Source organism: Saccostrea echinata, unplaced genomic scaffold (genome assembly GCF_033153115.1).
Source record: "Saccostrea echinata isolate AGI-Se365-2 ecotype Australia unplaced genomic scaffold, CSIRO_AGI_Sech_v1 ptg000030l, whole genome shotgun sequence".
In the NCBI taxonomy this organism is placed as follows: domain Eukaryota; kingdom Metazoa; phylum Mollusca; class Bivalvia; order Ostreida; family Ostreidae; genus Saccostrea; species Saccostrea echinata.
The window spans coordinates 4,725,613-4,752,475 of NW_026889779.1; the positions used below are offsets into that span (position 1 = coordinate 4,725,613).

Here is a 26,863-nt window from a genome sequence, read left to right on the forward strand (position 1 = left end):
CAATGAATATTTCTTTCTTCGTGGCATGATGATCATTTTTATATACATATACGTGACTCAAAATATCAAATTCTTCCGTGGAACTATGATGCTTGAGTCAATTTATAGCGATGTAAAAAAAAGATTTAAACTATTTTTTAAAAAATTAAAAATGAAGAGACATATTGTGTTAAGTATCCAAAAAAGCATAATGCTTGTATATATTAATTCCAAGTTTTACAAAAAAAAGTCTTAACTTCAGAAATTTGTACATCTTTGTTAGTGTTATAATATTGGTGTTTTCAAAGTTAAGTCAATCATGTTCCGTATCAAATCAAGTTATATACCAAGCTCAGTAATGCAGTCGGAATTTATACTTGAATACATTTTGATATACTCAGTATATTACATGTAGACCATATAACTTTGCAAAAGTAAAGTACAATATAAAAAGTACAATATAAAGAATATAATATCATTATATATGTGCAGTAAAAGGCGTGAACAGGTATTTGCACAACCAAATGATAATAATAATAATAATAATGACTTATGCCCTTTCCTGGTATCACTTTTGTTATTTAAAATATACTTAACTGGCATTATATATATACTTTATATTCTTAAATTTATTGGAGCAAATTCTAAATTGTTTTCAAAATGGAAATACATTTATGAGCCTATGATAAGATTAATGAAATATGGTTATCATATATAATGACGAATCTCAATGGGATAAATACCGATAAGATAGAAGCTTTGGGGTTGGGGGGGGGGGGGGCTGGACTTATCTAAGAACGAATCAAAGGTGTTTTTTTCACTTCCATATCATGAGGCAGTTTAGTAATTTATGGGGTAATCTTTAGCAATAAATTCTATTTGATTGCAATTTTTATGAATTTATTTTTCGTTAAGGTACCTATGATTTAATAACGATCGTTTAATAAAAGCACCATTTCAGTGAAGAAATTTTCAAGCGAGGCCCCTTTTTACAAACTGAATTGTCTACAGATTTTTTCCGTTTTTTTTTCTCCAGGTCATGGCAAGGAGTACACGGCGGGTGTGACCGGTCGGCAGGGAATCTTTCATGGCACCTGATCCCACCTCTGATGTTTTAGATATCCGTGTTTGCTCTGCTCTTGATTTGTATTGTTTGAATGGACTTATATGAGCTTGAATACTGTTCGTTTTCTCCATATTTCACGTACAACAATGTTACTATTCCCTCGAGACAATAGTTGATCTCGTTGTTGCTGGTGTTATTCGCCAAAAAAAAAAAGATTTTATTTTCCCCTTCTTACTTAATCACCAAGGTTAAAATAATGTGATTTACAAAGTCAAATTCTTACTTTCAAGAATATCAAAAAAAAAAAAAAAATTAAATGGCGATCTATTCATTTATATTGGCGAACTGTAGAAAAGAAAAAAATCCCATAAACTTTTCATTGCACGTACTTAAAAATCATTAGCTTTCTCTTATTTATTACCGAGTTTGCCTTTTCTGTACGGAGTAGGAAAATCCTTACATTTTTTGTAAGTACATTTTTACTAGTTAGTCGCCTTGGGAATAGAAATAAATATTTTTTTAAGCATTCCTATCATTATTTCAACAGTAGAAAAATTAAAGAATATTTTTCTCCATGTTTTAATGACAGACGGAATGGTTTATTTGTTCATGTTTACTTTGATTGACAAAGAAATATGAAGATAATGAACAGTATTCAAGCTTAAAGTCCATTAAAACAATACAAATCAGGAGCAGAGCTAACACAGACCTCTAAAAGCATCAGAGGTGGGATCAGGTGCCATGAAGGAGTGAGCATCCCCTGTCAACCGGTCATACCCGCCGTGTGCACCATGTCATAATCAGGAAATAAAGGAAAAAAAGTATGTAAATAATGGCCTAACAATTAGTATGAAAAACGTAAATCAGCATAAGACTTAATGATAGATTGTATTTGCTGACAAGGTCATTGTATCAACCATAGAACTTACGAAATGACAACTTTAACAGAGACTGTTAATATTCTTGTTTCATCAACTTGCTTGTCAATAATTAACCTCGTTTTAGAAATTGTTCATACGTAGAGCATGCTCTTGCGTATCGAATCAACTGAGAGATATACACCCCATATGCAGATGATAAGGGTATATTGCTGCATAAATTTTATCATGATTCTTGCTTCGAATTTTTTAACTGTATTCTTTAACAAGGTTGGCATAATCAGATATTTTGTAACATCTTTATAAATAAATTTATCCAGTCACAAGTATCTACATACCCGTTTGTCCATGACGTTCTTCTTTGGATAAATTGGTGGACCATGCGATCTTTGCCTAAGTGATCAAAATCATTAAAGTATGACATGGCACCTGATCCCACCTCTGATGTTTTAGAGGTCCGTGTTTGCTCTGCTCCTGATCTGTATGTTTGAATGGACTTTTGAGCTTGAATACTGTTCATTAGCTTCATATATTTCACTTCATGGTAGCATTCTTTAATAAGATTAATAAGACTACCATAATAGATCAAATATATCATTTATTTTTGCAATAATTAGTAAGATATGGTCTCTTTGTGAACTTTTCCTGTACAATTCTTTTTTGTTTTTAGATAAGTTTGCCAATACATCAAAAACTTTTCATTATTACTTACCAATGATATATGATTGCCTATATTAAAAAAAATCCAAAGAATTGTTAAGGACAGGGGCTAATAAACCACAACCTTGAAGTATGAAGAAATTAAATTGAACAATTTTAGGTCTAGAGAATCAAAGACCTTATTTCAGATGGTAAAAACGAAATACAAAATTTATCATTCTATAGATTTTTTAATAATTTAATTCACATGTCAAATGTGTATACATACATTTGTACATAACAATAAGCCAAGCATCGGCTTATAATTAGACAATATAAAATCATTGCACAACTGAAATGATATGAACTGGACATGAATTCCATTGGTTCTCTACTTCAAGCTAGGCATGCGCGCTGTAACGATAAATATGTGCATTTATGGTAATATAATTGTAATACAGTGAACAAAATCCTAAATAATAATTGTTAGTTTAATATAACAAGGACAAAGTAGAGGAGATGTTAAGGATAACGATGCATTATAATGAATAAATAATAAGAGTATTAAATTATAAAAGGCAAAGTAGTATAACTGATAAAGAGTTCAGTGAACACAAATTAACCGCTGTCTTAAACTGGCATCTATTGTCGTCTTGTAATACTATGAACTCACGCTTAATCCCGCAGAATGTCAGCATCGACATCCTTCAGTAAGAATCCTTTTAAACGCCTTTCGGAACTCTGGGTTGAAAATTGTATAAATAACCGGGTTGAGAAAGCTGTTGATGTATCCTAACCACGTGAAGAGGCTGAAGAGCATGAGGTCAAATTGACACACCGAGTTCGTAGTTATTGCGTCATATCGCAAACAAATGGCGTTGATGATGTTTAAGGTAAAAAATGGCACCCAACAGAATAAGAACACTCCTAGAAAAGAGAGCATTGTATGTATCACAATAAACTTTCATATATATTTTTGCCCTTTTTATATATAATTTTAATAATTTGACCCAATTATTTATTACTACCCTTTCACACTCAGGCAACTGTCCTGCAATGGTTGCAACCATTAACCAGCATGAACAAAGAAAGAAAGACATTTTATTGTTTAAAAATCTATGGTGTAGGTTTAAGCACGTGAAATATTGTATTGTTGATCTGTATGCCATGGTATGTTTCATTGATGGAAGAGCCCACTCCTTAAGAAATCTTTTATATAGATGGCCTTGTAAAACTGGTTTTAATTAGTCAAGCGTTAATGGACAGATTAAAGGAAATGACTTTCATTAGTAATAAATGAGGAAATATTCAGTGAATGTAAATATAACATTAAACAGTCAGACATGAAAAAAGTCATCTTTAACATTTCTCTCTTTCTAAGTACAGTTACGGTATTTATTATTCATTGATCCTGCAAGCGTTTATCATAAATACATCGAGTCTGTACTATGTATTGTAACAATAACAAAAAATTACAACATAATGAAAATAAAAATAATCATTAGTAATACAACTACTTCCTTAATCAATAAAATCTCATAAATAAATTTACAAGTCTACACTACATTGTATGTCGTTCTGTTATGGACGACTTTACTGAAGCATGTGGATAAATTGATGGAGACGAGAAAATGCATCGAAACTTAACATAAAAAAAACATTTTAAGGCCCGTTTAGTCAATAAGATTTATTTCATAGAGAGCTTTAAATATACGTATCTATTGTTATAAAAAGTAGTATTTTTCAATACATTCTTCATTCAAATCCACATACTGCGATTTGGATTACACAGTGAAGACATTAATTCAGTCTGCTTGGAAAACAGACCTTCAATGGCAATGAAATATATCCAATATTCACTATATATATACAAGTATGTAAAACTAAAACATAGTGCGTCCAAAAAATATGTGGAAATGTGTTTCTGGTGACAACTTTATCAAACATAGGAAGCCAATTGGATCTGTCATGGGTATCATAGAATCTTAACTAATACATGCCTGTAAGTCTATCATTTTCAATTATCTATCATTCTAAACCTCAAAATAAGAAATACTGAGGCAACTAGGAGACATTCAGAACTTCACAGGTTCAATGGCTTCATTTACAGCAAGCTTTCACGTAAATAAGTACTGTTTTATCGCTAAATCGACTATTTCTTGTACATTTCCAGAAAAGACGGAAATTGAACAAGGCTGACTACAAGACAAAATCAGAATAAATACAGAGAAGTGCCAAGTTCGTAACTGGTTAATTACCAACATTATATTTCGTAAAGAAATGGAACGAAGGACGTGATCTGTTGAAGACGCAAAATATCTTAAGACAATTGCACACAACTACAAGCAATTTCTTTAACTTGCTTTTAATGGATTTTTTTCTTTGCTTTTTATATATCGTGTTTACATACATGGTTATTGTATGCATTCAGTTTAAGAATGATTTTTTAAAAAAAGTTGATTGAACAGGAATTGATTTCATAGAATGTGACACATACATTTAAAAATTACGACAAAAACAACATCCATTTCAGGATCACAGAATCATCTCGTTTTGAGCAAAAACACACTTTGTCCTAAAGTACTAGTATGGCCATGAACCTAACTTTATTCTATTACATGTAAGATACAATGGTTGAATGGTCCTGAAAAATTTGATAAAATCATCAAAATGGAACATTTTGTTTTCTAACAAGGATTACGGAAATGAGATTTATATAAAAGATTGAGTATTTATGAGGTCATTGGGTAGGTTTTGATGAAGCTTGACAGAATTCAATAGAGTGAGAAATTGCTTTAGTAATTAAGCTGGACAGCTTAAGAAGAGACTCCGTATCCTGTAGTCAATTTTAAAGGAATTCTTGTGAAATAAATAGTGCATGTGCATTTTTGGATTTATATAATGATACAAGAACAGATATATCCAGAATGCAGGACCCCTATAAAACTAATCCCCTAATTTTTAAACTTCAATCGATACAGCTATTTAGATAGCTGAAATTCTATCATAAATACCTAATCTGTGGTATTTTACAGAGAAACTTAGATGACCATTTAGGTATTTTTATTTAAGACAGAATAATACTGCATGTTTGTGTTTATATCTAATATACATATACTGCTTTGTGAAATGCTCCTAATTTATGTATCATCGTACATTTTACCTATAAGCGTAAAGGAGCAGAAAATACATATGAAGTATTCGTTACAGAAGATTTGAGTAAGAAAAAGAAAACAAAAACAACGAATAGAAAAAAAATGCGGTCCCCCGCCTTTTGGGACTTATTGGTTTGGGTGCAGTGATCTATAGCATATTATAACTGCCTTGTCTGTGCTGCCTGTCTCATCATGCAAAAAAGATTATATTTTTGAAGTAGTATGTTCTGGTGCAAAGGCTACGATCAAGATTAAAGCTTTTGAAAGTCAATCTTTGAGGTCTAGGTCATGAGGTAAATAAAATACATTCTGAAAGATTAAGTCACAGGTTATGCACATGTGTAAAGTACTATGAAAGCCTTTTCTCTTCTGCTGCAAAAGCTACAGATAAAGTCATTTTTTTTTTGTGAAATGTGAAAGGAGTTCAAACTTCAAGGCCAAGAAGTGAAAAAAATTAGTACATTTGGAAAGGTCTTGTCACAGGTAAAGCATATAGGAAAAAAATATGAAAGCTGTATCTTCTCTCATTCAAAAGTTATTACCAGAGTAATTTTCTTTTGTTGAAAAAGTAGGTAAAACTTCAAGATCATGAGATACAAAAAATCAGTGCATTCTCAAAGGACTTGTCACAAGTAAAGCATACATGTATGTGAAATATGAAAGAAAATAATAAGAATTCTTTCAGAAGAAAATCATTGTACCGTATAGGCATGAAAATGAATTGTTTGTAAAACCAAATCGAGGAGTTTATAGGGAAAATGTAATATGTTCTTCAAAAGAAAAGCTCACGTATAGTTAATGCAGTAAAGGGATTGCTCATGTATATTGAAATTAGATTCGTTCTATTTGATGTCACGTCTCGGAGTCTAGCGGAAGTGCTTATTAACCCCCAGAATAGAAGAAATATACATTAGTGACGGAAGAAAAATGATTCCAGTATAGTTCTGTCTATTAGAGAGATAGCGCCAGTGATAAAACTGCCATTTTTCGCAGTATAATCGAAAAGGGTGCCAAACCAAGACAGGACTGTCTATGTTCAAGATTGTCTAAGGTATTATTGAAAAATTCTACTTATCTTTCATTGTGGTCAAAACTCAAAACAGACGGGAGATGATATTTATACATGTAGCATGGCTATGGTCTAAATATAATTTTTAGCCTGTTCAAGACAAAGCTAATGTCAGCAAGATTCGTCGACACTAAATATTTTGTACTAACGTCTCTTCCGGAAGAGACGCCAGTACAAAATGTTAAGTCAAAGCCAATATGTAATGTAATGTATTGCATTAATGATTATTAGACTGTCGCTAATTAACAAGAATATACGCACATGCATTACATGTTTAAGTATGCAATTTAAAATTGGTAAATTTCGAAATGAATTTTAGACAAAAATGAGAAAAATTCTGTTGGTCATCAAAACGAAAGGCCTTCTAGCTTGTATTAGTTGTAGTGAGGAAGATGGCCGTGGCCTTGATTATGTAACCTTGGTTCAGGGCTCGTACATATCTTTTGATCATAACTTACTCTATATTAAAAAAATCCTAAAGTTTCTTCATAATTAAGTAAAAGATCACTTCCAATTCTTATAAGTAAACCCTGAACTTGTCCAAATGACAATAGGTCAGGGTCATTACACATTTCTTTTGATTATAACCTATTTTTGTGAGGGCCTCAAATGTATGAATTCCTCTATATTACATCCAATGGATATTAACTCCTTTATTTCTTGTGAAAACCATGGTTGTTTATCAATACGTAAACGCCGCTAAGCAAGTCACCAGCAATGAAACATACAACGACATACATATCAATACTGCAAACCAACTTTTATTCGCGTGCGAGAAATATCCGCGAGTTTCGCGACCTACTTTAACTCACATTTATTTTGTGGTGTATTTGTAGAGAATGTTTCCCAAGTCGCGAAAATTTATAATCGTGGATTGATTTTAAACGGACTAATCGCGAATAAAATGTGACGCGAATAATAGCTGGTTTACAGTAATACAATATTCCTATTTTATATGATTATTTATACAGATATAAATATAAACGGATAAAATGTCTTTCTTTCTTTGTTAGTATATGGAAATTAACATTAATTCCCATATTAACAACCAAAGAAAGCATTTTATTGTTAAAACAAAGTTGAGGACAATCTCAAGAATCTTAAACTAAGTAAACAGGACCATACTGTGACTTATTTATTGTTGCAAATCTATCCTGAAATTTTCGGTAATTGCTCTCTCAATACTTATATGTTTTTTACAATTATATTTATATTAATGCTGGAACATTATGTAAATAATTTGTTTACATTTAGGGGGTCATTATCTTTTTTTTTAATATAATACTGATGAATAATACTTGATTATGAATCTTTATTTTTTTTATTATTAGCATGTTTATTATCATGTACAAGTATCATTATTATTGACTTTGTCTTGACCTATTATACAAGGAGAGGGTGTGCATAGGCTTTGCTTGTTTCCCAATCCTTATTGAATTATTCAATAAAATATGTTTAAAGTAAGAATCTTAAACTAAATGATCTTGGATAAGGTTTGTGACATGCCTCTTCTCCTAAATTAGTGCTTACTTAAAAGCATTCGAGCAAGGTTATATTGTAGACAGTTAAGCCAAAAACAATATGCCACTTAACCTCGATATCAAATGCATAAAAAAAATTAGAAAGATTGTATGATATCTTGAATATACTCTTTAAAGCTTATTCAGTAATTATAGAAAGTTCATACAAAAAATCCCGACATTATGAATAGTTTCATGAAATTAAAATGCAATAAATTCCGCTTTCTCAATAAGTCACTTCTTTTTTAATTGAAGAGCTGAGCATGCATTGAAGATGCAGAACCTGAAAGTCTCAAAAATATCCTACAAATATAAGGTGTAAATTGAAGCTTATTGTATAATTTTCAGAGACATGTTTCTATGTAGGCAATAAAGTAGAAGAAAATAATTACGACTCTTTCAAAATGATCAATATTGAAGCCGAGGAAAAATCGGTATCTCTATAGCAAGAGTTGGAAATTAACTACAGGCCTTGAAAATAAACTTGGAATTAATGTTGTACTTACTTACATATGAATACCTACAAATTTTACCACGAGGTCACGCTGATCTGATACCTAATTTTATAAACTGTAGATTGAGAAAATTAACAGAACTTTATGATCTGACCTTGAGTAAAGTTATATACACACTTTAAGGTCATTGGCAACATCATTTTAAATTTTAAACATAAGTTTTGGTAACAGACAGATAACCATACAAAAATCAGTGTATCTCCCTTTTGGGAGACATAATTGGATCTGGCTATCAATATTTCGGTAAATCTGAAGACCTACGATGTCGACCTTAAGGCTCCAAGACCATAAACTGATGACAGAGAAATCCAAATTTATTTCAACATCTTGATTTTATTTAATAAACACACTAATAAAGTTGCAAGTTTGTTTATAATATTCTTATACAAACATATTATGAAATATGTTTTACTTTCAAGATAATTTTAGAAGTTCAACTAATTAATCTGTTCTCAGTTTAATTTCTTGAGACCTGGCTCAGGGGCCATAAAACTTAGATGAGCTCACTGTTGATCTCAATCTCACTTTTCCACTATATATTCCTATTATAAAAGTGAGACTGAGATCAAAAGTGAGCTCATCTAAGTTTTATGGCTCCGGAGCCTGACATCCAGATCTGACATCCATCTGAGAGTTTTGAACATGGGCCTTAAAGATATAAAATTGCCTTTGGAAAAATAAATATCTCTTGTTTTATATGAAGATGTAAATATCGACCCAGGTATTCCAGTAACACCTAACAGTACATAACTAACAAACCACTACAGACTTTCATATTTTACCTTCAAAGTGGAAAGAAATGAGGGGAAAAGTAACTTTATTGAGTTAAAAGGATTGTTACATGCAATTAGTCCTAGTTCCATTAATTTATCTATTTGATAATATTAAAACAATCATATTTTTTTTCCTGATTGAGCAGGGTAACTTTCAGAATATAAACCTTTTCAAAAACATGCATGATGGGTTAATGTTTAAAAGAAAAATATCCCAAAGCAATCCCTTTTTAGTTTTTAATTAGACTTAGATATTATTATGTTTGAATTTACTAGCATTACATGCAATTAACAATAGCTGTTATATAAAACCGAGATAAAAACACTTATCCTCTGATGTTATGCAATTGCTTCTCAATTAACGCAATGCACAAAAGTGCAGACAATATTTAATTATACGAGGAAAAGTCTTGTAATTAAGTGCAAAGACCTTCTTTATTGGATTCTGTGAGGAAATTTGCACAACTACTTCTGAGTAGAACATTTTTTATTAGATATTAAACGCACCAGTAAAAAGAAAAATTCTAATTATTTGATGCATTTTCAAATTAGCCATTAACTTTGATTATACAAGAAAATAATTGTGTTTTATGGATGTCAATTCATATATTGCTGTGTTATGACGCCGTTGAGTTACGATATGGGCTCCCATGTTTATACGCAAAGTGCGCTACATATCGTGCTTAAGAGTATCAAAGGCATTTTGTTTGGATTGTCTGGTTAATCGTTTATTTACTTTTGGGAAATTGTTTATTTATATATTTTGTTTTTATTAGAAGTGCCAGGGCAAGCATGAACAATTTAAACACCATGATATCAGATACCTATATGGTAACGAGTTTGAAGTGGTATCTAGATCATTTTCATTAGATGGTGGCAAAAATTATGCCAGAACATTAAGATACCTACCTAAGACTATTGCAAGCGTTTTGGTTGCTTTGCGTTCTTTACGATTGGAAGATTTTTCTTTCCGTTTCCGGCTACTGCGCATGTGGAAATTAAATTTGGCCACTCCACGTTTATCTTTTCGTCTCTGGGGATTTGATTTGCGAGCTTTTGAATTTAATGTGCATGCTTCATCATTAACAAGTTTAACTCTTGATTTAACTTCGTTAATTTCACTAAATTTGGTCTCACTGTCTGTTTGCGTTTCAGCCACGCATGTTCCATTTCCGTTCCCGTCAAGTTGAATTTCAACATGGCGTACTGCAACTGGATTAACTATTAACGCACCAACGACTCCATCGTCCTCTCCATCGTCACTTCCGGGGCTCTTTAGAACACTTCCGTCTTCATTATACCTGTCACTAGAATCGGAATTTACGTTTACAGAGGGTTCCTCGTTTATTTGCATGGATAACTGATTCGAACATTTATTAGTATTATATGTTGATATTTTACCGTTGTCTATAGCAACATTTAACTGTGTTGTAGCAGATGGCTCTGCGCGACCTGCGTTCACAGTTGCTGAATTTTCTATCACATTTGCTTCGTTTTTGAGTTTTAAATTTTTGGCTTTTTTGGACTTAATGGCATGTTGAGCCCGTAAATGCAGCACACGGTATATTCTCCAGTACAGGCATATCATGATAATGGAAGGAATGTAAAACGATCCCATTGAAGAGTAAATAAGAAAATCTGAGTTGAAAAAAGCACACATTCCCTCTTTCCTGTGGGCGGAGTAGTTGACTCCTAGAGCAATGGGGGCTGCGATCGCCAGAGATATGATCCAAGTCAAAGCTAGAGTCACAAACACACGTTTAGAATTCTTGTGTTTAGAATACTTTATGGGCTGAGTAACAGCAATAAATCTGAAAAAATAAAATATTGCCTTAGAAGATGTCTTACTTTTGTGCTCAAAATAAATAGTTTCAAGACATTTTTCTCTACATCTCTTATTCTTTTCTGTTTTATATTGAATTTCTTTCTTTTTTTAACATCGAAAGTCACAACTTTGGAGATTTTTTTTCTGGAAATAGGAATAGGATAAAGTAAGGGCGGTTTTGATGAGAGGGGGTGCTTACGAGGTATAAAAAGACAATGTGAGAACTAAGGAAGAAGGGAGAGAAGGATAGAGACTATACAGTTATCTTTGTACGTTTTAATGATCTAGCAACATCAATGTACTAGGAGCTGAAATATATTTATTTGACTTTTTTATCAATCTAAAGATTCTCTTTAATTATTATTAATTTTTACTTGTGATGTTATTATTGGTTTCGAACTAAAGGATACAACATGACAGAGTGGGCGTTATGACTATTTTCTTCCTATTTTTTGTGCAATAAACAGTAATCTTACATCTAACTGCTTTCGTTCATGTAAGAAAAAAAACCCCGCAAAATATTCAACCGTTCTGACGATCTCCTTAATCAACGAACAGCAAAACAATCCTTTAACGAAAGATTTAGCATCACTTCAAAAATAAAACGTAAATTCTCTTTTCCCTTCCTTTGTTTTGCCTTACTAGCTTTAATTCACTTTAGCACGAAATTCAACTTTCATGCACTAGGGTCGTATTTCTTCTTTTTAAAGAATTGCCTAATTAGTCATGTGTTTTCGTGTGAAAGTGGCTAAATTCTTCAAAATGACTACTTTTTATGTGTTTGGATTCCTTAAGGTATTAAAATGAAATCCTATTTGCCATTGGGCTAAATGTATACATATAAAGATCTTGTGATTACACCTTTTCTACATTAGGTCAGAATTTCTGATAGAAAATATAAGAAACATCCAATAAATGAGAGATATGCAAACATATAGAATCATATACAAAATTAAAAAAAAATATGTTGAAGACAAGAGACTTGCATACAAAATATGGTCAAATCTCTCAAAGAATCCTCATGCTGAACATTATTGTTATTCTTGGATAATGAATAAAAAATAAATCAATTCATATAGCAAATTGATTATTGAACTAGAATCTTTAATCTACTCAAAAATTTAAAGACATACCCATAAACGATATCAAGTCCAATAATCTAAAATTGGTAGTAACCAGTAAAACCTCTTATTAAAAGCTTACTTATATACATCAAAAAATGAATTCAAGAACAGGAAATTCATGCGGAAGAATTTTGGCGATCCCTTTTTGTACTCTGTTTAATGGATATTTTCATGTGGAATATATACGCTACATATATTTGCTTGTGTTCTATTTAGGGTAACCCTACATACATGTAGCAACAACGCAAAGTGTGACAAAGACTCAAAATGTTGCAAACAGCAACGACGCATTTAGAATATTAAAATGCATATGTTATATACATGTTGCGCTGATCTCGATGCAGAATGTAATATCAAAGAACGTAATTATCTTGGTATGATCATTACTATGATTTTGATTAAATGGAATGTTCTTGAATATTTCATGTTTATAATTGTTGATTGTTTTTACTTTCAAAATAAATTGGTATGACTCTCTACTACCTTATGTAAATAAACAGTTAGGTCTTCATCACATTCGCACCAAACTTTACTCTGTTGCTTTGAGAGTTTTAAATAGTTTACTTGAAAAGGTTAAGGGAAGTCCATATTTGGATCTTTTGACACCAGAATACAGGCTCGGATCTGTGATTATGGATATTGCAAATCATAGGCTTTTTAAACCGCCAAGTTTCACGGAAGAAAATACTGCTCAAACAACCCGTTTATTCCTTAAACTTCAATATGCCAATAAAGGAATTGAGGGAGTTAAAACAGTAATATTCTTAATCACAAAAGGGTCCTGTTTTGTATTCCAATATATATTAAGAGTTGAGGTCCACACCTTGTATTTCTTACATATATACATCGACAATTGCTTCCAAGCCTTTTAATTACAAAAAACCTATAGTGCCTAGATATCGAACATCTGAAACATAATCCTCCAACGTGTCCATGTTAATTTTTTCTTTACCCTACAAATATAGTCCTGCTGGACCCGTCATCACTGGTAACCTAAACAGAGTTTATAATGAGGACCTTAAATCACTTATTTTAAAAGGGCAAAAATGTTGGGAACCCCGATCTTTCAACTGGCGTTATAATTTCATAAATATTTTGAATTATGTGGAAGGTTACGCCAGGCGATGGGCAAAACATGAAAAAGAAGACTTGACATGAAAAAGAAGAATTGACACTTGGTCAGAATGGATTAAAAGTATAAGATGTTAAAATCTCGCAGTAAGCGATTGAGGGGCAATATGAAAACCATCTATCCTTCTGTGTTCAATAATTCAGAAGTGAAAAAAGAACTAGATAGTTTACAGGATCAGTATGTACTGGTCCTAGCTGACAAAGCAGATTACAATATTATCTGTTTGTAATGCTCATTGTTTTAATTGTATTTTAGAGGAACTGGGATTTAATTCTTACCAACAGCTTCCTTTCTTAGGAGGAAGTTCTTCAAAATCATTGGTCAGTTTTAAATATTTTCATACTCCTAACAATCAATATGAATTTGAATTATCATACATATACTGGATTCCTAAACTTCATAAAAATCCTTACGAACAAAGATACATAGCGGGTTCCAGTAAATGTTCTACCAAGCCTCTTTCTTTACTCCAAACTAAAATATTACCAGCAGTGAAGGAGAAACTTTAGGAGTACTGTATAACAATTTATTCGAGAAGTGGTGTAAATCAGATGTGGACATTTAGAAACTCCAAGGAACTTTTAGAAAATTTGAAATTACAAAATTTTACTAAAATGAAAAGCATCAAAACGTACGACTTTTTAACACTATGCAACCATTTCCCACGATAAATTAAAATCCAGGCTTTTTGACATCATAGACAGCTGCTTTTTCAATACAAAATGGAACTCGTAAATTTACATACCTTGTCATAGGTCATTTGCAAAATTATTTTGTAAACAAACATTCTAACTATACACACAAGTACTTTGAAATTGGTATTAAAAAGATGTTTTAGTTTCTGATTGACAATATCTATGTAGTTTTTAGAGATCAGATCTTCAAACAATCTGCCGGAATTCCCATGAGTACCAATTGCACCCCGTTCTTAGCAGACCTTCAAAAACATCCAAGAGAAGAAGAAAACACTTGCTTTGGCCTTCCACTCGACATTTAGATATATCGACGACGTATTATCAATTAACAATAGTTGCTTCCATTCATATGTCGACTCGATATAGCCCACTGAACTTGAAATAAAAGATACGACAGAGTTTAACACATCTGTTTTATATTTGGATATTTAACTAGAAAAAGATGTCAAAGGTAACCAAACAACAAAACTTTATGATAAACGTGAGGACTTCAACTTTTCCTTCGTCAACTTCCCTTACTTATGTAGCAATATAACCTTATCACCTGCATATGGGGTTTATGTCTCCCAGTTGATTCGATACGTAAGAGCATGCTCTACGTACGAGTAATTTCTAAAACGAGGCAGGCCATTGACAAACAAATTGATGAAACAAGAATATCAACAGTCTCATTTGAAGTCATCAATTCGCAAGCTCTTTGGTCGATACAATGACCTTGTCAGCAAATACAATCTATCATTAAGTCGAATGCTGACTGACGTTTTTCATACTAATTGTTAGGCCATTATTTACACATTGCATTGTCTATGAATTTTTCCATTTCCCCGATCATGACAAGGAGCATACAGCGGATGTGACCGGCGAGCAAGGGATGTTTACTCCTCCATGGCACCTGATTCCACCTCTTATGATTTTGGGGTCCGTATTCGCTCTGCTCCCGATTTGTATTGTTTCAATGGACTTTGTTCGTTATCTCCATATTTGATGAATAAAGCCTTGTATTAATATAAATTGTAGTAGTTCTTACTTATTGCTGTTTAGGAATGATTTATATTGACATTTTTTTTAGAATTGCTTATTGCTATATATATATATATATATATATATATATATATATATATATATATATATATATATATATTGATATTGATATTTGACTCCAAAATTAGATTTTCACAGATTGTGTACATTGTATTTATATTTCGTGTAGACCGTTCACGGTAGTTCTGTCGGTAGAGCGCTCGCTCCGTGATCGGGAGGTCGTGAGTTCGAATCTCGGCCGTGACTGAACTAAGTCGATAAAAAATGGGTAGCAACTGTTCCTTCGCCATGCGCTCGGCACTTTGAAGTGAAAGTTGCGGGTCCTTCGGATGAGACCTTAAAAACCGAGGCCCCGTGTCACGGCAGGCGTTGGCACGATAAAGATCCCTCACTGCTAAATGGCCGTAAGTGCCGAGTAAAGGTCAAAATTTGAAGCCCTTCACCGGTATATGGTGACATCTCTATATGAGTGAAAAATTCTCGAATGGGACGTAAAACAGCATACAATCAATCAGTCAATATATTTCGCGTCGAGATCATAGCAAAGTGTGCTGATGCAAAATATATGTCTTCGTTAAATACATTTTGCGTCGTTATAGTGCATGTTGAGAATATCTTTATGCTTCATTCTGCAAAACTTAAAGTAAAAAAATAAAATAAAATAATTCATTGCAGGAACACTGTTGAAAGAGACTATAAAGGAGTAGTGGTAATTAAAACAGATTGTATTGAACATGTAAAATGAAAAGAGAATTATTAACGTACTTTTTTGTTGTGTTATAATGATAAAACTAAAGGGTTCTTATACATTTTTAATCAAATATTCTTTTAAATCAATATTTAAAAAGCAGTTAACTCTAACCAAACTCAGAAAAACGGAACATGAAGGGTAACATGAGCCGATTTGCATAAAGTTTTGTCTATAATTCTATGCTATAAATGACCTTTAGATCAATAGTTAACATTCTGTCAATTGTGACACATGATTTTTTTGTGAATAAGCTTTTTAAGGTACGGCAATTCATCCGTTGGGAAATGAGACAGTTATCATTCTATTTCTTTGATAATTAATCAATCATTCATTCAAGTCATTATTACTTACTGTTTGAATTATGAATATTTATACTTCAAACAGTGAATTATGATATCTCTAACCTGGTTGTTCTAGTCGCTACATTGGAGCAGAATCAAGTTGTGGATGTGAAAGATAGCAGAGTGAGCCTTGTTAACACCGTAACAAACTTAATTCAAGTATTTAATAAGAATGGGGAAATCTGTCCTATTCCAGTCGATATGCCTGCTTTAATCTTAGTAATTATTAAGATATTATTTATTTTTAAAGAAATGGCCAAATTTTTATATCATATAGAGATCACTTTTTATCATTGATATTACCTTATTAATTTGTTACATTAATCTTGTCTTAAGAGTATCTACCTTAATAATATTATTAATTCGTTACATTAATCTTGTCTAAAGAGTGTCTACCTTAATAATATTATTAATTTGTTACGATGGTCTTGTCTTTTCGGGTGCCTGTATACCTTAATAGTTATTTTACACGTAGATTCATCTATAAGGCTTAATAATATGCTAGAAAACTCAGTGAAAGTTTTTTCATAGATGTGCCATTAAGCACTATTTTACTGTAAAAGTTAACGATTTTGATCATGTTTTGAATGTTGAAGTCGTTCAAGTCCATGCTTAAATGTTTTACGAATTAAAAATTCATAATTCTTAAATAATTATGAATTTGATTTACTTGTATAAAATTGGCATTAATTTTGGTATTTTCAGTAAACAAGAACAATAATGGTATGCAAAATTTATGCATTTTAGTTTTTTTTTTTTTTCAATCTTTTAACAAATCTTCGATACAGTCTTTAAGCATTTTCTTTCTTTTCCTTCCTGGATGTATCTCTCCTGTATATCAAAAGCGGTGATACACTTATGTTGGACTTTGGAGGAAAGCGCTCGAAGATTTTATTTCTTGATCATGGATGACTCTTGCCAACGATAATTTTCCTGTTTTAAGTGTGCCAGACATTGAATTGTAGTAATTTGTGCAAAAATTAAGCACAGTATACAGAAAAATTGGATACAAATATAACAAAAATGTCCATTTTTAATTTGAAATCTTGATAACCAATTAAGGAGGAACAGGACCTTGAGCTGAAAAAATCTTAGTCAATGATTTTTTTTTCTTCATATTTTGTACATTTTTAATTTAGTATGTCCTACATATCTTAAAGCAATACACAAAATTCGATAAGAAACTTTACCGTTACATCAGGTGGTAGTTGTCTAATCACTTACCTATCTACACTAATTGCTGTGAGGTTCAAAATGGAGGCAGTGGAGGCCATGACGTCAGAGGCTACCCAGGCATCACATAAGATGTCGCTGAGTAACCACACCTGTGTAACCTGTCAACAAAGATTTTAAAAGAAAATAGAATAAGTAAATTTGTCATTTTGCAGAATAAATATAAATCTTTTTATGGCCAAAAAAGGGATAAAACTAATACTTTTTGTCCGTAAGTAAGGGATAAAACTAATACTTTTTGTCCGTAAGTAGTTTTCCCGATGGAAGCATTAATGACATAACGATTTCTATAACATATTGATGAGAAGGGCGCAGACTTTAACACGCTTGTAACTTATATTTCACTTTCATTAATGCTAAAACGCACAGCAGACGTCTGATGATCAAGGGAGGTAATACTAAGGGTTAGGGTTGTGTAAATAACTGTCCGCCATCGATCAAACGTCACTGTCCTTCTCATAGCAGTGATTGATTTTCCTCGTTAGCTAACCTAGACATGAAATGAACAATTCCATTCAAGTATGGCAGGAGATGAATTTTCCGACTTGAATGCGACTTTGCAAAATGGTCAAATTGGGAGCAGATTACTGATTACCGCCAGCGATGAGAAGCGTTTGGACAACAATGAGTGTTGGAGATCTTTCTGATTAATATCAGACCGACGTATTTATTCAAAGATCGACAGAAGAGAAAAATACCAGAGAAACGGGTTCTTATCATTCTTGTGTTGAAGATACTTTGATTTAAAAAAAAAATTACTGTCCGTAAATAAGAAATTTTAGCTCTCATGCTTTGTGGCTACTCATCTTAAGTATTGGGTCTTAATTCTACGAAAAAGACGATTAATGGTAAATGATGCGCAAGCAGTATATTTTTTTGATTGTGTAATAATACTAAAAAGTTCCAAAGTCTCCAAATTGTGTATTGTCTAAGAAAGTTTCCTTTTTTACTTTACTTTTACTCAACAATACATGTATCGCTCACTTTGAGTAATTCACCATTACGATCATTATGTTTAGAATAATTTTGTGTACAGTTGGCAATCCATCTAAATGAGATGTTTTAATTTTATTCCCAAATGTATTTGTTTTACGTATAGAAATCGAAATAAAAATCAATCTGACTAATGTAATATCAAAGCATTTCTCGCACACTGGTTGCTCTAACCGCTGTTTTAAACGTGTATCAGCACAGCTAGGATTTTATTTCTGGCGCATTGATTCCTAAAAGATCTAATATCAAAGAACTACTAAAACTTCTTGCTATTTATCGGTAAATTAAACTATTAGAGAGATCGATTTACTTGTTATTGATGTAATGTGGCTGTAATTTAGCGGAAAAGAAACACAGCAATCGAATTTCGAAGTTCTTGATTACAAACAAAATCTTTCAAAAAGGCATTTATACATGAATCATCCCTATCTCGTTTAAGCTTGACATAAGTTATATAATAAATTCTTCATCAATATTCAAGCTGGACACAGAATTCAAGGAACCCTAGAAAGCAATATTCCAGAAAATAAAATTCATATCAGCATAAGCATATTCCATGCTGAAAGTTCATGGAATTTATAAACGACTTGTCAAGATCAAATAATCAAAGATAGCTGTTCAAGTTTTAGTTCTTCGGATTTTTTACCATTACCTCGGGTTTTCCATCAAACAGGACAGGACTAAGATTTTCCATATTGTACTGAGACCCAAATATTTGGTATAAAATACCTTTATGAAACTACCGTATCAGTCTGTACAAAAGTACGTCATGAAAAACTGGTGTAATGAGGTACTTTAAATCTCCACATAAAATTTTATGACATTAGCTTATAGAAAATAAGGAATTTTGATCGTGTGTTTTCAAGGATACCATTTCCTAGGAAAGGTTAAAAATATTACATTATTTCCCATTACAAACGAAATTCTCGAAATCGATGAAATTTCAAAAGTTCCATTCATTAAAAGCTGGAAACATGACATCAGTTATAAGGTGTAAGCAAGCTCCGGTGTGAGACTATAGTGTTGCCAATTGCAATGATAAGTATAAATGAGACAACCTAAAATAATCTGCATGTGAAAAATAACTGTTACAGAGATAAACAGCTCAGACTTTATCTAGGAGTTTCAAACATTAAAAGCATTAATTGGCATATGCAAAAATGGGAGAGTCTTTTTTTTTTGCAGTTGTCCATTAGTGAAAACAAGTGTTCAAAACAGTTGTAACAATAAGTAAAAAGCACCCATTATTTTCCGAACATTATCCTATCAAAAAACTGCATCGTTATTCCATTCTGAATGAGACAAAAATGCTTGTTATCTTGTTGACAATGAAGTTAATATAGACCGACAATGTCCCTTGGTGATCCCTTAAGAAGATTTGTTATTTCAATTTAAGAACCCTTCGCTTCCTTTCTCCATGTGAAACCCAAGTCAATCAATGTAAAACACCAGATTCCTCATAAGACAAAACCGGATTCCAGATCTTCATATACTCAGATTTGTTTCCTGGAAGCAGCAATGAAACTGCAATTATTACAGCTAACGTGTACTTGATGAGGTGGGTCCTATATTTGTGTCACCGTTATATTTTAGGTGAAGGACATTTTTCATTTTTTTTAAATTATAATTTAATAATTAACGACACCAGTGACATAAATATACATTATAGATTGTATAGGGAAAAGGATTTATGCAAAGCATGTTGTCATTAGTTTTAATGAAGTGGAACTTGATTCTTATACTGAAATTACGCCCACGTTTACTTGAAGCAGTGCAGATCAAGCACAATTAAATCCCATCAGTATAATGTGTCATTCATGTTGTGCTGTAATTTTATACATTTTATTGCTGCTGATTAGGCTTTGGCACTGCCTCAGATTATTATATTGCCTGTCTTACCTAGTACTAGTAATACATATAAATTGTTCATTTTAAATTTCATTTTTTTTTTCTACCTTTAGGTCGATAACTACGAAGAAATATTTCTATGTTCAATACTAGTAGCCAAGAAAGGTTTATGGTTATGATGAACTGAATATCAGTATGACTCTCTCTCTCCCCCCCCCCTCTCTCTCTTCTCGCCAGACTTTTTTTTTTAACTTAAACGTGTAGAATTTTCTCGAGGCAAATATTGAATGTTTACAAATTGACATAGTGATGAATATCCTGTCATATCAATTGCATAGAGTTCGATATCACTTCCCCATTAAGAACACCTAACCCTCATTAGTCCTTGCCCGAGGTATGCCCTTGTTCTTGTTAAAGGCCGCATCTGGTTTACGCTTTATAACTCTCTGCACAGTGCAATTTCATATTAAAGGCAAATGTAACCTAATACAACTATTGAGTTCTCGATTATGATAGTCAACAGAACTTATTACACACCTTGAAAGGTTTGCCCTGGGTCAGAGTGTTTATCATGGCTAATTACCAGAGAGACCGGTTTGAAAATGCATCTATTTCCAATGAAGCTGCTATTTAATTTCAGCCCAGAGCAGACTCCAAATGAAGAACGGTATGAGAGTGTACTCCCATCATTATCTTAAACCGTGTTGCAATTGAGAAGATAAATTCACACCTTTTGCAGAGGCAATTCTATAGATGTTCAACAATATCTAGATAAATTAAGCTGCAAACTACTGATACTAATACCAAGGGTATTACTAACAAGGTTATAGGTATGAAATAATGGTTTAGAAGGTATATAGAATATCATACTACCGTCTCTTAATAATGGCACCAAACCATATACAGTTGAACTTTGTCAACTTGAACATCAATACCTCCAATAACATGGATTTGTCAAATTAAAGAGACACCGTGACGGACAAACGGGAAAATTGACAAAAGTAGAATTTTTGCAAGACACATGCAGATTTTATTCAATTCTTGAAAGTATTAGGTTTCAGAAAATTACAGGCTTCAGAACCTAAAAAAATCTACTTTTATGGAGAAAAATATAAGTAAAAATAATTTTAGTTTGCCCCAACACGAAAATATTGCTTCATTTATTCTTTTTTAAGATACGCATGCGCAGAAAAGTTGAAGACGTTACCATGGTGTCAATTCCATAGATATAAATGTCGGATGACCGAGAATTTTGATATAATCTTCAAAAAAGATGATCAGAACTTATTCCACACTTTTGATTGCTCCAATTCAATGTTGTTTACTAGTTTCACGCTAAAAATAAAAGACACACGACCTTGACATTGACGCTAACAACCACGCCATAGATACGGCTTTTCTTTTTCCGGCACTTACATTCTGCAGTCTTTTCTTGCTTTACCGTGCAGTTGAGATCTCAAAACGCCTTATTCATATTTCTCATTAATCTTTAGATTTATGATACAATTATCTTAAAAGAAACACATGATATTGACTCACTATGTAACTTTAAGTTGAAAGTCCCAACCAATTTTTCTTTACATGTTCTAAGCTCAATACCAAGAACCAAGATTTCACAAGGTATGACTGTATTGCAATGTTACAAATAAAATCAATATAAAATGGTTGAAATAAAGATAAAAATTATTGGTATTGCCTGTCATTTTTAAGGTACTAGAAAAAGAATGGATATAGGATTTGATAGAAATTATGCATTTGGATAGAAATGGGGGAAAATCAAGAAATTCGGTAAAGAAGTTGTGTATTTCGATAGAGATAGGGGGAAATCAAGAAATTTGGGAAAGAGAAGGAAAGAGAGTGTATCATGAATACAAAAGACTTTACATAGTTCTGTATTGTCACCTGGGATTGAATACATGTATGTTACATTTGACTACCTTTGTCAAGAAAGCAGAAAGATCAGCAGACAATTCAAGACACGTTCAGATTGAAGACACAAAGCTCATTTTACTGTGAATATGATCAACGAAGATTATGAAAAACGCAGCACAAAAAAATGGATAATAAGTCACTTGATGCAAAAAAAAGTAACTTAAGACAAAATCAGGGTTATATAAAAAAAAAAATAACCCCCCAACCCCCCCGCCAAAAAATGCATACTCGTAAGAAATTAGGGCTAACCTGACACACCATTACAGAAAAAAGAAAAAAAGAACGCTGAAGGAAATCAAATGGATACGGTTATGAAAATTTTTGAAGAAAAAGGAGGTTAAGAAAGAAAAAAACCCACAAAAGGTCTTTTGGAGACGAAAACTGTTGCATTACAATTACAACTTAGATGTAAAATACTGATATGCCCTTTTCCATATTTCTTCTACCTATACATATGTACATGTATTTGTTAAATTATTGTTGCCCCAGATTCTTATCATTTGCTTTCTTTCGCATTGTATTCTTTTTGTAGTCTATTGATATTGCATAATGTTCTTTTGGTATTCTTTTTTGTGCTATTTAGTAATTGGACAAAAAAATAAGCTTTTGATTTTAACCCAAATAATACTGTCTTTTATTAATTTTCAATCTAAAGTTGAAAATGATTACATGACAAATTTGTCATGTAATCATTTTCAACTTTAGATTGAAAATTAATAAAAGACAATACGGTTGATGTTGATTTTTCCAGAAATAAATTCCTGCCATCCTCTACTATCTTGTTGCAATCTTGCTGATCAAGTTAATAAATCTGATAAACGAAGACGCAAAGGTATTTTCTAGTCTTGTCATGGCTAGGCAAACAAGACATATACTGTATATGAAAAGGAATCAGGCTGCTGATTATAACTAAGAATAATCAAGCATCTACATGTAGCTGGTGAGATGGTGATTTCGCAAAATAGAACTAATATTGAAAGTATCAATTAAATAGATTTCACAGATACTTAGAATTTAACGTTATCATTTTATTTTCTTTTTAAATTCAAAATAAATTTTGAGGCATTTGCCTCAACGGTTGTTACGGCCTTGCGTGGAGTTATTATAGAAAGTGTTGCCCTACTAAATTCGGCTCAAACAAAATTAAAATTCCTACAGATGATTTTACAAGAAAATACTAGTACACTGCTCCAAGACATTCGGTAAAGAAATTGTGTATTTCGATAGAAAAAGGGTATATCAAGAAAATTTCTAAAGAGAAATAAAAGAGGTCGTATACTAGTATCATGATTGTGATAGGCTTTATATACCACCCTAGATTGAATATGTTACAGGGGACTAACTTTGTGAAATGTGAAGATAACGAACAGGGATCATTTAGGTCTATTTAAACACTAAAAGCAAACAGGGACTTCTGGTGTTATGGAGGAGTAAGCTTCGTCTGTCGACCGCTCACACCCGCCGTGTGCCCTGTCAGTATCGGGTATACGGAAAAATTCGTAAATTCAATGTGAAAAGTAATGGCCTAACAATTTGTATGAAAGACGTCAGTCAGCATTTGACTTAACGGCTGAATTTATATGCAAACAAGGTCATTGTATCAACAATAGAATTTGCAAAATGTTGAATTTAAAGGAAACTGCTTATATCCTTGTATCATTAACTTATTTGTCAATAGCCTGCCTCGTTTTAGAAATTGTTCGTATGTAAAACATGCACTTGCTTATCGAATCAACAGGAAGACTAAACTCCACATACAGGTGATAATGGTATATTGCTACATAAGAAAGCAGAAAGATCACCCTGAAAACATTCTTGGATTAGAGGCCATAAATCGAACCCAACATTCCCAATAAATTTACATTTCAATTAGAAATTTGAATTAATATGAACATCCTCGTTAAATTAAATTTGTTTTTTCCTGTACAATGAATACAATCTTACCGTTCAAACCCTTTGATAATGACTGTGTGTGGAAAAACAAAATGACTGCGATATAAGAAATACCAAGTCCATGCACTTTAAAACAGTGTCACATGGTGTTACAGTTAAAGAAAATTAATATTATTCATGCAAGTTCATTGTCCTTTGAGCTCTTTTCCATTATACCGATCCCTGATGAAAAATCTAATTACATACATGAAGAAAAAAGTCTGAAATTTAAAAAAAAAAGTAACATCAGAGTGCATACTTTCTCAATTCCCCATTCCTAATCAAAATATTTCTTACTGCACTTTTTTAATTGCATCTAAGAAGGAAGAGTCTGAAATTAAAAAAAAGTAATATCAGAATGCATGCTTTTAATCTTTTTTATTTGAAAGTAAGACTATGTAGCCCCAATAATACCGCACAGCAAGCTTTGCAACCCTGCTGAACAGTATTGTCCAGATAGCTGTAAAGCTTTAGTCTGGGTAATACAATAATCCGGTCACAATAGAAGCAACTCCAACTGTGATACAATACACTGGTAAATTACATTTTTCGTAAAATGATTAGATTACTGTTAGCTTTGCCTGTCTGAAATTGTGTTATGCATGAAATGTCATTTCCATTGTCAAGTCGTGTATTCAGATGGTAAGGACGCTCAATAATATGTTGTATATTCAGCACAATTTTTGGAAAGCGTTATGAAGCAGATTTATTTGTGACTTTGGACTGATTAACGTGATGATTTTATTTTTATTTTTTAAACATTGGTACTATAAGTTATTAAAGCTTCTTTTTAAATAAGATCCTTTACCTTTATTTAAAAAAAGTTTTTATGGCAAAGTAGCAGGTGATGGTATTCTGTGTAACTCACATTAAATATATATATTTGATGTGCTGGTTGTCGTCTTTCAATGTTTTACTTAAATATTTTATTTAAATTGATGGAGTAAAAACAAGTCTAGTACACCAGAGATCCAAAATAGTGCGAAAGAAATGTATATTCCGTTTATATAACTTCTGAAACTGGACATTTACTACTTCTCTTTAACGTACTGAACTTATAGGTGGGTATTAAGTATGTTCATAAACGTTATTTGTTTTGGACATTTCAGGCTGAAACAACATCTTTCACATAGAGGATAAAAAGCAAATATTAACAATATTTTAATAAGATTAGTGCATTTTATTGATACGAATGACAAGGTCATTGTATCGACCATAGTACTTAGGAAATGATGACTTTAAACTATACTGTTGATATTCTTGTTTCATCAACTTGTTTTTCAATAACTTACCTCGTTTTAGAAATTGTTCATACGTAGAGCATGCTCTTGCGTATCGAATCAACTGAGAGATATACACCCAATATGCAGGTGATACGGGTATATTGCTGCATAAGTAAGGGAAGTTGACGATTGAAAAGTTTAATTCATCACATTTATCATAAAGCTTTGTTGTTAGATTACCATTAACGCCTTTTTCTAGTAAAATATCCAAATATGAAACAGATGTGTAAGACTCTGTGGTTTCTTTTATTTGAAGCTCACTGGAATATGTCGTGTCGATATACGAATGGAAAAAAAACTATTGTTAATTGATAATACGTCGTCGATAAATCTAAATGTCGAATTGAAAGCCACAGCAAGAGATTTCCTTTTCTTATGTATAAGATTTTGAATAAATTCTGCTTCATATGAATACGAAATTAGGCCTGCTAACAACGGGGCGCAATTGGTACCCATGGGAATTCCAACAGACTGTTGAAAGACCTGAACTTCAAAAACCAAATCAATATTGTCAATCAGAAACTCAAGCACCTTTTAAATATCAACTTAGAGTACTTATGTATACAATCAGAATGTTTTTTGACAAAATAATTTTGCAAATGACCAATGACAAGGTAAGTAAACTTACGAGTTCCATTTTTATTGAAAAAGCAACCTTCAATGATGTCAAAAAGCCTGGACTTTAAGTTATCGTGGGGAATGGTTGTATACTGAGTTGAAAAGTCGTAAGTTTTTATGTTATCGATTTTGGTAAAATTTTGTGATTTCAGACTTTCCAAAAGTTCCTTGGAATTTTCAAGCATCCACATCTGATTTACACCACTTTTCGAATATATTGTTGCACAGTACTCTTCACTGCTGTTAATATTTTAATGAGGAGTAAAGAAAGAGGCTTGGTAGAACATTAACTGGAAACCGCTATTTATCTTTGTTTCTAAGGATTTTTATGAAGTTTCGGAATCCAATATAAATATGCTAATTCAAATTCATTTTGATTTTTTGAAATATCAAAAAATATTCAAAACTGACATATGATTTTCAAGATTTCCTTCTTAGAAAGGGAGCTATGGGTATAAGTTGGATTGCCACTTGTAGAATTAAATCCAAATAAATTCATATTTGAAAGTCATCAAATATCC

At 32.2% G+C, this 26,863-nt stretch overlaps 1 protein-coding gene across 2 annotated transcripts in view; it reads right to left on the reverse strand.

Moving 5' to 3' along the window:
* Positions 1 to 2,817: 2,817 nt before the first annotated feature.
* The window catches only part of LOC133197132 (dopamine D2-like receptor), a 40,620-nt gene continuing 16,574 nt past the window's right edge, over positions 2,818 to 26,863 (reverse strand). The window contains exons 3-6 of one of the 2 annotated variants that reach the window (XM_061332989.1): positions 17,728 to 17,837; positions 10,504 to 11,405; positions 3,236 to 3,489; positions 2,818 to 2,976 (exon numbers count right to left, since the gene is read on the reverse strand). In XM_061332989.1, coding sequence (XP_061188973.1) covers positions 3,254 to 3,489; positions 10,504 to 11,405; positions 17,728 to 17,837 — 1,248 coding nt within the window. In that variant the 3' untranslated portion in view covers positions 2,818 to 2,976; positions 3,236 to 3,253. Of the gene's footprint in view, positions 3,490 to 10,503; positions 11,406 to 17,727; positions 17,838 to 26,863 lie in introns of both variants that reach the window. The other variant, XM_061332988.1, reaches the window with a different exon arrangement.